Source organism: Callorhinchus milii, unplaced genomic scaffold (genome assembly GCF_018977255.1).
Source record: "Callorhinchus milii isolate IMCB2004 unplaced genomic scaffold, IMCB_Cmil_1.0 Scaffold17, whole genome shotgun sequence".
NCBI classification, from domain to species: domain Eukaryota; kingdom Metazoa; phylum Chordata; class Chondrichthyes; order Chimaeriformes; family Callorhinchidae; genus Callorhinchus; species Callorhinchus milii.
Window position 1 is genome coordinate 7,926,738 of NW_024704758.1, and position 12,487 is coordinate 7,939,224.

The window sequence follows — 12,487 nt, forward strand, 5'->3', positions numbered from 1 at the left end:
TTAATTTTCTTTTTTGTTTCATTGAAGATTATTGCAGTGCAGGCGCTTTAATACTCACCATTACAATTTAAGGTAATTTTGACATCTCTCCTCACCTTCAAAATCCCTCAAATAGGGATGAAAATTTTAATTCATATGCTAATCTTTCCCCAAGATATTTTTCCATCAGCCAATGAGGCGGTATGATTTTTGGAAGGGAAAATAAAATGAAATGGCAGAAAAAATAATTACACTTTCAAATTCATTATTGTATTCTGAATAGAAATGAATTTCTGATTATGTGTAATAGCCTGGAATTAGGAGGCAATTGTTGCAAACACTGCAACTGGGCCGATTTACAACACATCGACTATATCCATGGCCTGCTGTAGTTCCTGCGAAGGAGTGGGTAGAATGAATGGCTTTTCTTTCATTAGAGTGGAGAATAATGAATTTGAAAAGCGAATTTATTAACATGGGAGTAACAGAACTGGGAGAAATTCTAGCTCTGTGACTCCCTGTGAAACAGGCAGCATTTGGAACTATGCCAACACTTCAGATCATCAACACGACTGTAGGAATATTTCAAGAGACTTAACTAAGACAATGGGGCTAACAACATTGCACACAGACTCACACACACAAATTAATTTGGTTTCACGCGTAACTACAGCTCACCAAACATAAAATATAAGTTTCATATTTGTTTCATACAACCCCAAGAGCATTCGAAACAAAATTATGATTCTATGTGCAGGATGATCACAGTGTTTGGGCTCTCACATGTTTTGCCACGGATTTGTAGATTGTGAGATCGCACGTACCCCTCTTTACCCAAACAGTGAATTAACAACCTCAACAGGTGAAGGACTTCCCTGGGCTACTCTCATGCACCTCCTGGCAGCCAGATATTTAGCAGCATTGGTAGATGCTTGAGACCAGATTACCTGTTTGTCCTCTCAGCCTGGGACAGTGTGAAGTGCAGGGAGAACAGAGAGGGGAAAGAGAAAATAATTTTTTAAAAGTTCTTTTAAGTAAACAGAATTTCTGTTTTCAAAAAACGTTAGTCTTTGAATGTTCAATTTCCTTCATGGTTTTAACAGACTCTCACATTTCGAAAACCATAATAAACATCAAAAGCAAGAATCAGAAATATGTAGAAGCACAAAACCTCATAATTCTCAAAATTCTGCAAACAGAGAGCACCGTAATATTACCAAAGCTAACTAAGATCATGAAGAACAACCCCATAATCCTGTGTGATATCACACGACATTTAATCATGGTAATATTTTTGGATTGTGTTTCTTACATCGTTCTTGTTTATAGATGAATAAATACCCTAATGCTTAACTGAAAATAAATCCTCACAAATTGCATGAAATGCATTAGCTGGAGCCACCACAAATTGGTTTTATGGATACAGTACAAATTGTGACTTTGAACTCAAGTGCTTAATTAGGTTACTGAAGAGGTAAAACATGATAAGATTCCTAGAATACTTTCAGTGGCAAATATCAGTTTTAATGTGACCAGACCTCTATTTAGCAATGCCAATTTTACAACAATATTACAAATGTAGCCTAATGCAGAGTCTTTCGCTTCAGGAGGATGTCTCAAAGCAATGTCGCACAACTGACAGGGAACCAAGAGCCGGGTTGTGTGTCAGGGGAGAAAATAATGAAAATTATAATAAAATAATAATATTATTGGGAGAATTACACAGCTCTAGACCTAGGAATGATGAGGACTAAAATATCCAGCTAATACCGTGCTTTCCTCATCGAGCAGCTCCAGACTTATTCAAAGTACCCAATCCTCCTAAGCTAAATGGAACTGTTGCAAGTCATAATCAGTTCCTCCCAGTGACATTGGGATACAGCAAGAAACGCAATTTCAGAATAGAATTATTTCACTCAGGAGGCAAATACAGCAAGTTTTCTAAAAGTTCACTGAATGACTTTTTAAAGATAGTGAGGTGGCAGGCAATTTTCTGCAAATGAGCAAATGTGCAAATGACACAGACAAATATCAGAAATTGCTTTTTCAATGCAAGAGGCTTAAAAATATGGTGATGTTGTTCTGTTGGTGTAAAGCAAATATGTTTTTTTGAAGTTACTGAGCATAATAAGAAATCAAACCATGGAAATAAATCTGACTAAATGGAGTAAGATAGAAGACTGCACACACATGAAACAACTTTGCACTCCTTAATGATTTGTAACAGACCTTGTGGAAGTGTATTACAGGTTCCGGATGGGTTCGAATCAGCTGCAAGCATGATCTATATCCTTGAAAAAGCTGTGCAAACAGCCGAAGAAATACTGCCCTGACTTCCTTATCCTAGAAAAAATATAACCAGGTGTGAAATGCGGTGATTAGACATTCTAACAATATGTAATTTGCAATCATAAAAAGCGAAATATCCCAAATCATTCGCCATGACTTACCAATAGCCTGAGATTAGAAGGAGTTGTATGAGCAGGAGGAAAAGCATGATCAGCTACCTCCAGGTCTGGATGCAATACCTATGAAAATATTAGCATTCATTTCAGATATTTAACGTAGCATCAAGCAATTGTAATTTGTCAACAATGGCACAAAATCAATGTTTTCCCATTCCTTTTATTTTCTTATTTTCCATTCTGAAGGTGCTGCCTAATCCAAGGGTATATTACCAAAGATACAGGCTATTGCTCCAGTACCTCCAGTAAAATCAGAATACCTTAAAAAGGTTTGTATTATACTTAATTAGATAGCAAAACTAAGCTTGGAACAATATTTCACATGTGCCAAGTTATCAGGATGAAAAGACATAGGCTAAGTATTGTGAAAGACAAATTCTGGACACCAGGAGTGCATTCTCATCCAAACCACTCTGCTGACGAAAAACAAAGGATATGATAATGATGAGGTCAGAAGAAACAAGAGAATCAGAAATAAAAGGGGATACCAATAGCACTCAGTTAAACTGTGGACCGGGAAATGATGAAAACATGCTTGCACTATAAAAAGATTTGCATCAGAATAATGAGAAATAAAGCATCACTTCCCAGATCATACATGTAGTTTAATAGGATACAGTTAAGCAAAGAAAAATAAAAGATCCATTTTAATATTACTGCTTTGACAAAGTACAGACCCTACTGCAGATTAGAAATAATAATAAATGCATTTATTCTTATAATTAGATTAGCTTGTTCAGCAATACAGAGCACACTGAACATGAATCAACAATGATACTATAAATTGGTCTGTATGCATCAATTTGTTTTCACAATGATCCTACTTACAAGAGAAAGTGTTGCTCGAGTTTGCTGTAAGAGGGGCTCTGGCAACTGGGAGAGATGAATGCATTCTGGGATTTTGATTGTGCCTCCATCCAAATCAGCGATGATTACATCTAACTATAAAAAAAATTCAAAAGTTTTAATTCTAGCACATCAAAATTCGAGGATGAGTTCAGCATATGCATTTTTAAATAAGTACCTTCAGTACATTTAAATAGGTACCTTCAGTACCAAATAATGACAAAATTTCTGAATGGACTGCCGATGTTGAGATTTCCAGTTCAAATCTCAGATCAAACTAATGCAATATTGGGAGAGTTTCACAAGCTCTTGTCCAGGTTGGGAGGAGTTGGGTGGGGGGAGGAGAAGTGGGGAGTGCTTCGTAGCTGCAGAACAATTTCTCTAAGAAAATAGAAGACAACAAGAACCATCCTGCTCTGTACAACTGCACGTGTTAGCAGCAATAGCAACAATAATCCTTGGATTTCGTATTGCGCCTTCCACGACATCACAAAGCATTTCACAGAATATACTGTAAATATAAAGCCCACAGCAATGTCCCACAAACAACGATGAAATTAATATAATGGGAGTGAGAGATAAGTGGCGTCTCCTTGAGTTGAGCTGGCTCCAAGGTAATATGCCCGATAATCCAACCTGCAGTAGCTTCCTGCAGGACTCCAAGGTCCTGCTGATGATGGATCACAAAGCTTGGTTCAGCGGCAGGACTTTGAGAGGCAGACAAGAGACAGGGATTCTTTCCACTGCAAGATGTTGCAACGCAAAACCCTAACAGCCAGGGCATTCCTAGCTGGGCAAGCAACAAGAAGCATGAGAGACAGCATTCTCAATGGTAAACTATGTGGTTTTAGCTGGTTAAACTCCAGCAGTATCCCAACACAACCCAAAGCCTTTGCTCTCGAAAACCTGTGCCTAGAACCTTCCAGCATTAAGTAAGCAGGATACATCATTCAAGGGATTACTTATTTTATTCTCGCTGTTAAGAGTGGTAGAAGTCAGGAAATCAGTTCTAAAGTTCAGGTAATGTCAAACCATTTGTAAATTCAAAAGGTGGTAATCTGTGTATTTTGCATAAAGTTGCCAGCAGTTTGGGCTTTCATAATAATCTGGCTCAAATAAAAGGAAGTCACTTTTAAATCCTTTAATCCCTCAATTTCTAATAAAATGGGGAGGGTGCCATTCAAAACATACTTCAATTATTATGAAGAAAAACTGGGAAAGAACAGCTGATCCTACTTGGGTTTGATCATGTTTTCTGGCCATACAGCAGGAATAAACCCCAATTTAATCTTTTGTGCTCATATGCTCTCCAATTTAGAGAATACTCTAACTGCTCTTTTTTAATTTATATATTATATTTAGATAACTTTTTGATCAGCTTTCCTTTCTCTGTTCAAGTGCATTTTAGATGATCATAAGTGAAGATGTATCATAAATTAATATTTCATTCTATAAAGTTTGTGGCTCCTATGTCTACTCATTGTCATCTAAGCTGGTGACATTTATGACACACTATCCATTTGAGAATCATTCTTACTGGAGTCTGTTAATAATGATCCTTGCATTTGGTATAGCACGTTATGTCAATGAAACATCTTAAAGCATTTCACAGGAATCTCACTGTGTTTGCATATTTGTAAACGTGTAAGGCAGCCAATTTGCACACACCAATATCCCACAAAGAGCCATAAAGTGAATAACAATTTTATCTAAAAGCTAGTTGACCAGGACACCAAGAGTATCTATCACCCTTCTCTTTTGGAAAGTGCCATGGGATCTTCAACATTCACCTGAACGAACAGATGTGTCCTCAGTTTAACATCTAATCCAAAAGAATGCATCTCTGATCATGCAAAACTCCTCCAGCACCGCATTGGAGAGTCAACAACAACTTGCATTTATACAGTGCCCTTCTCACTTGGGAGTGTCCCGAAGCGCTTGACAGTGGCAGAATCTGTCGCCGAGCCAGGGGGAAAGGGAGGGGGGGGGGGGGGGGGGGGGGAGTGCTAGGGCTTGAAGGGATTTGAAAACAAGTGAGGGGGGTCTTGAAATCGATCCTGTGTTTGATAATTAGGAGCCAGTGGAGCCAGGCAAAGACTGGTGTGATGTGGGTATGGAGTTTTGTGCGTGTGAGTATCTGGGTGGCAGAGATCTGAATTGCTTGAATTTTAAATATGGTGGAGCTGGGGGAAACCAGCGATGAGGACATTGCAATAGTTCAGCCGGGAAATGACGAAGGCGTGGTTGAGGGTTTCGGCTGCGTTGGTTGTGAGGTATGGACGGAGGCCGGCAATGTGATGGAGGTGAAGAAAAGCGTTCCTGATCAGGGAACGGATGTGGGGTAGAAAGGAACGTTGGAAATCGAACCTGATGCCTAAGTTGCACGCAGGTTTAGTGTGACTGAGGGAGAGCCCAGGGAGGTTGAGGAGTTCAGATCCGCAGGAGAGAAGACATTGACAGGAGCCATAGAGTATGGTTTCTGTCTTGCCGACATTGCAGGAAGTTTACACTGTCCATCAAACAAGCTGACAGGACATCAGTGGACTGGGAGTCGCAGCTGGAGTTATAGATTTGGGTGTCATCTACATATATGTGGAAGTTGAACCCATGTCTGCTGATGACATCGCCGAGTTGGAGCATGTAGATAAGGAAAAGGGGCTAAGGATACCGCCTTGGGGTACCCGGCAGGTGATGGGTCGGGAGGAAAAAACATTTGCCGAGATGTACTGTTGCTGGTTTGTTAAGTAGGACTCGAACCATGCGAGTGTCGTCCCACTAAGGTGGATGAGGGATGAGAGGTGATGAAGTTCCAGGAGAACGAGGAGGCAGAGGGAGCTCTGGTTAGAGAGAGAGAGAGGATGTCATTTGTTACTTTGACGAGCGCCGTCTCTGTGCTGTATGCAGGGCGAAAACTGGATTGGAGGGGTTCGAGTAGGCAGTGGAGGAAGAGGTGTGAGTGAAATTGCTTTGCAACAAGCTGTTTTGGCCAATGGATTTTGAAGATATTTGGTTCTAAGTTTTGCCTAGTGGAGGCTTTCCACTTTTGTGGAAAAGAGTGTAGATCTGTCACCATCTTGACTATAGTTCTGCTGAAAGTCAACTCATAAGCTTGGTTGACCAAAAACAACCCCAAAATCCTGTTCTCCATTGAGCACCACCTTCTCGATGCCCCCTCCCAAGCACTCTCTTATGATTGAACTATATCATATAAAATCATTTATAGTCTGCATAGAGTATAAACAATCTTTGGTGGTCTCATGAAAAGCCAATGCACAAATTGTATAACTGATTGCATAAACTGTATAAATTATATACTATCAAGCAGTTAGTTAGTATCAGGGACAGGAATCCCATGTGCCATTCAAAAGACACATATTTTCTTGGAAATCAGATACATCTTGTATTGCAGAGTGCCCACATTCTTGGCTTAATGAAATGTTTCTTGTAGCTGTGGCCAAAAAGTAGAAAAGTTCTGATTGATAAAGATCAGCCTTGAGGACAAGAAAGCATGTCTTGAGGTTATCAGAGGAGGAAGGCATTCAAACTCTCATATCCTTGCCTCTAAAACAAGCTGTTCCCTAGCTCATCCCGTTCGACTATACCTCACAACCAGTGTTCTCCCATCAGAGGTGAAAGCAGCAAACATTGTGTCTATCCACAAGAAGGCATAAAAGCCAGATCTGAAGCCAGTTGCTATGTTGCCAATTGTGAGCTAATGGAAAACAGACTGAATGAAACTGTTATTTGGTCTCCAATTTGGATTTAGAGCAAGTCTGCCAACTGCTTAAACTTTCAATGTCACAACTTAGTACAATCCTCTTGATGCCTGGTAAGAAGGCAAAGCTGTAGCAAACTGACCATTTTTGTTTTAAAATTGGGTCAACTACTTGATTTCTCTGTACTCGAGCCAAAATGAAACATACAAAAATTTGGACTAACAATCGGGTTCCTACTTACTGCTAGGAAAACACAGGTGTGTGGAGTAAGGAAACTTGGCCAGTGCACTGCCCCGCCCAGGAATCAAATCCACTCTAACCAATACGCTACAGGATTCCACAATGTGGATGGATGGGGAGGGGAGAAAGGGGTGTGTATCTAGAAGGCCACACAGGTGGCAGATAGAGTCGAGGGAACACTAATGTATGCGGAGGAGGGGAGAGCGAGTTGGTGGTGATGGTGGGTGGTGGGGGAAGAGGTGTGTACCCAAGTCACACAGGTGTCAGATGAGGTCAAGGGAATGTGAATGGATGGGGAGTAAAATTAATTGTACTTGTAAAATGATGTGCATTAAATACAACAAAATTCATTACCTGTGTTTCTAAACAAGGAAGAGTGACAACACCTACCAGCTCTTGAATTTCATTGTGAAACATGGAGTGTACACCAATGATAAATGGAGTTGGGGAGCTCAGCACCTCTAACAGTCGTGCAGGGAGAATCGGAATGTAAGGATAACTGATGAAAAATAAAGAAAAAGTTGGCAGTATTTATCACCTCAAACAGGATTATAAAATAACAATGCAGTTATAAATCTCTCTCAGCAAGTTCTGTCATTACCCCCCTTGGCTTGTTACACATAAAAAGGCAACATTTAATATACAACAGATTTATTTAAAAATAACACTAAATTGCAACAGCTTCTCATAGACTTTATTGAGCTTTGGCTGATTAAAAGGTTTGAATCCAGCTCATGGGAGACTATTAGTGAACTCTGGATAGTCCTCTATAAAATGTTTGCATTCTTTTGTAGGTTTTGTGATGCATAACTTACAATACATTGGCAATCTTATTCAGAGTAAAATATGGGATTGCAAAAGCCTTTATGATAAATCTGGAAAAGTTTACCATCTGCATAATTTATTAAATAATTCACAATTTAACCAAAATAGAAATCTTACCTATATTTGAGCGGAAACATTAAGGACTCTAGCGCTCTACATGCTTCTCCAAGTCGCTGATAACTGGTTGAATGAAAAAGAACCTTATTTTCCGTGAGCACCGCACAGAAAAGGCTAAACACATGTTGGATTCCTTGAAAAAGAAGAAAATGGTGGAAACTGAATCAGAATAACTCTTTCATTTCACATAAACCATTTAATTTAGTGATGTTATCATCACATTAATTCAGCACTCTACAAGTTATTTTAGTGCAAAAACATGTCAGGATAGAGTACATAATTTGAATGTTCTTACAACGTTAACTACACACATGGGATAATTTTTCTGAGTACACTAACTGACTGCTGTATTCAAAGTGGAAAACTGCCAATATAAAATTGCATGCAAATTACACCTGCATATGTTGGCTACATATTTAATGAATTAAACCACTTCACTTACAATAAAACGGAAGTAAAAATTAATTTAACGTCTCACTAACATCACAATTCATTTTAAAAATGTATATTGAATGAGGAAAAATAACATCTGATGCCAACATTTTCTAGAAATTAATTTTTTGAACTGTCATGAACATAAAAGCTAATCCAGTCGTTTAGTGCTCATCCATGTATTTACTAAATACATCCCCATCCCAGTGACAGCTACAAGACTCAAGCTTGGTCTGCGCTACAAAAGCATGAGGTCTAAAATATATCGTTACACACATTCCATTAAAAGTATGCAGTACACTGCCCACAATTCCCTTGAGGTGTCTTTCCCTATGTTTTTAATGGAACTCAGTATGCTTTTAATTAGATCATTATCATTTAAAGCACAATACAAGTAAAAAGAAAAAACAGCTCAACAGAAATTATATTTTATTTGAATCAATACGATTATGCAATTGCTAAACAATGTTCCGCAAAACATTGATCATTATATCCTGAGGCCTAATTTCCTAAAGAACATCATGTGATTTGGTGCATATTATGCATTTTTCCTGTTTTGACAAAGATATATACTGGAAGTTTACAAGGCAGAACAGCATATTCCATCTTAAATGAATAGTGACTGACTGAAGAGGCTCTCTATAACCAATAAATACCATAAAAGAAGAGTTAAGTAGGAATTTAAATGTCTATGGATTTAGAGAAGGAAATGCCAGATCCAATTGCCACCGATTGTTGAAGTTGAAACTGAACTTAACTATAACCTTTTTAAAGAAAAACATTCCATCTTCAGTAATTCAACAGCATGATCACATTAACATCAATTATCCTTCCCAGCAATATTACCGCAACTTTGAAAATTTCTGAACAGCATGACATTTATTTGTGGCAAAATAGACCAGCAAATATTTCAGACTTTTGACTGTATTATCTTTGTTTTCCTCCCTTTTCATTCTAAACTTAATACATTCCAACTCTGGATTAGTAAACAGTTTGTCAGCATTTCTGCTCACAAATACAATGGCCTGTAATGTCTTACAACACCATGAAAAAATTTTGTACAAAGTAATAACTTTGTAATATTTCACTTCAATTCATCTCGGAAAGCTTTCTAAATACGTCTTTCTATTCACACAACATATGTTCTTTCTCTAGGAATCATATTCCTAGGACATCTCAGAATCTGTAACTCTTCGGTTGTGTCACTTACTCTGAGTGAATTGAAATTCTAGATGTTACAATACAACCTGGCAATAAAAATGTGCTCTCAAAGCTGGTGATTTGGTTACTAAAGATGATTAAATCATTTTACAATTCTTCATAATATTTCAATTCAGCTTGTGCAAAATAAGTTATTTTTAAATCATAGCTAAATCTCATCAAGAAAATGCCTGCATTTATGTGCAAAGTGTTGCATATATGTTTGTAAACGGTATAATTTGTCATCAAAGAATGTTTTGTTCTCTTGCTTTGAGCATAGATGAAGAGCCTCCGGGGAAATTTGATTCTTAACACTTTGAAACCATGAGCCAACAATGATAACAAGTGCCAAACATGTTTGTTTCTTCAGACTGTTTACTTAACTCCTTCAGGTTGCTCCAAGGCCAAATCATTTCCTGTACTAAATAATACACAGGCACAATGGTCACAAACAACAAACTTCAAATTCTTTAAAAAAAGTAACAGCATCCGGCTGATAGTACACATACACTGGAATTTCTTTCGAAATGACTTCCTGACCTCAACGTTCCTTAGAAGCTAAAGGATATGAAACATGCTTTTATGAATCAGCCAGGCAAGCATGACCATCATATTATACAGCACACTTCCTTCTGTTGTCGAGAATTCATGTTGTACCTCAAAAGTAACACTCCAATTATTCTTTGAATGAAGAATTCTTGGCGTACCAGAATATACACTTTTGCAATTTGCTCCTAAGATGGGCACACTATTTGTAACTTTTCTCCACCTTCTTTAATTATTCTAGAAGTAAAAGTACGTACAAAGTACAATTTTTAATATCTGGAAATTTATTTTTATCTTCACTTAACTCAGTTCCAAATTCAGGATTGAAATCTTCAATGTTCATTTTTTTCAAAAGCATTTGTAATAAAGTATTCACATTGATCACTGGTACATACCCCATAGTGATCAGTTTTGAACATTGGAGCCATTCAGCCTTTAGTGCCTGCTCTGTCAGATCTTTCAATCCCATTTCCCCACCTTTCGCCATGTCCCTTTCTATCCTTACTTCCCAAGTATGTCCTGGGGAACCTCATTATAACAAGTACTTTGGATCCAATGCCTTAGCGTTTCAAGCAAAGTGCTTAAAAATACCTGATTTCCAATTGGTCAAGCCACCACGGATATCACTTCCTGTGCGCTGTGCATATATACTGTGGACAAGAAGCAATGCTGATGAAACTTCCTTTGTGAAGCAACAGCAGCGACACTTGCACACTGGCACACAACACACACAGTAAGTGACACCAGAACATTGGAAATCTGGCATGTTTAGTGCATGAAACTGGCCAGTCAGTGGCAGAAACTAGGTGCATTAATTCAGTGGTCCCTTGCTCTAAGTGAGACAGCGTTATACTAGGGAGCAATCTAATGGAGTTCCTTCTTTAACTCCTTTTTAAACATCCCAATTAATTCTGCTTCTATAGACTTTTGGGACAGTATTCCCCAAAACATGAACAAGAATAAAATGTGAGAACATTTAGTTTCAGTTTAAAAAACCCACAGAAGGGTAGGGGAATAGATGGGAGAAGGGAGGGATGGTGAAGGAAAAAGTTTAGCATTTGAATACACGTTTAAGTAATGGATAGAAAAATGTTTCAAGCTAGCCAAATTCAGAAGGTTTGCAACCAATTAGATCTTTTGCTGGAGTGCAAAGGTAAGACTAATATTTTTTTAAAAAAGTTGCGTTAGAAATAGGAAATGTCACAGAGAACACAGAATTTTGAAGGACTCAAAGAAGGAGAGAGAGATAGATAGAAAGGATTGGTACAATACTCGTGATGGAACAATTCTTTAGTTAGTACTGCAGCCAACTGTATTTTACCTGACATAGAATTATCTGTACACTGTAATTTCCTTATCTGCCAAGGGTTTGTCCAGATAATCGGCTTTTTTTTTAATAATTGTGTAAATAAAGCAACTGTTTTGTTAACATACTTAATTTGAGTGTTTTTGATGTTCTAAAAGAAATCCTAATTTAAAATGAAATTATTCTTCTATGTGTCAAATTCCACCTCCTTGTTTTTTTTGACAGAACTTCAAAAAACCTAAACGATACCTATGAGTTTATTTTGTGAATAAAAACAAACTTTAATGATCCTAACCTATATTGAAACCACTCCACATTTTGGTTTGGGTAAAATCTCCTTGCACTGATCAACAGATAATATTAGCGGTAGTGGACTTGTTATATAAAGTGAGGGCACGTATTCATGAGGGCACCAAAAAGCATAGAACAACTATATTTTATTCCACATAATAATAATCCTTGCATTTGATATGGCGCTTTTCATGTCATCTAGACGTCTCAAAGCGCTTCACGGAATATGCTGTAAAGTGAATTGACTATTTTTGTGGGCGAAACACGACAGCCAATTGCAAATTAATAAAGTGCAAATTAAGAACAAAATCTTTACTATCAAAATTAATATTAAAAATTGAGGAAAGAGCATGCCAGCTAATAAAAGGCATCTAAGTTCAGCACTCCTCTGCAATTTTTTGATTGTCGAGGTTCACCACTAAGTCTTTTTCCATTCACATCATCATAATTCCCCTTTAAATGTTCTCGAGTTAGGATATTTTGAGCAGCCGTCTTGATTCTTTTAATTTCGAGAAACATTGCTC

General features: G+C 37.8%; 1 protein-coding gene across 2 annotated transcripts in view; it reads right to left on the reverse strand.

Moving 5' to 3' along the window:
- Positions 1–12,487, reverse strand: part of sbf2 (SET binding factor 2) — a 160,566-nt gene that overhangs the window by 71,957 nt on the left and 76,122 nt on the right. For both annotated transcript variants that reach the window (XM_042341627.1, XM_042341626.1), the window contains exons 7-11: positions 8,189–8,321; positions 7,637–7,745; positions 3,273–3,386; positions 2,430–2,507; positions 2,209–2,322 (exon numbers count right to left, since the gene is read on the reverse strand). In XM_042341627.1, coding sequence (XP_042197561.1) covers positions 2,209–2,322; positions 2,430–2,507; positions 3,273–3,386; positions 7,637–7,745; positions 8,189–8,321 — 548 coding nt within the window. The remainder of the gene's footprint in view (positions 1–2,208; positions 2,323–2,429; positions 2,508–3,272; positions 3,387–7,636; positions 7,746–8,188; positions 8,322–12,487) is intronic.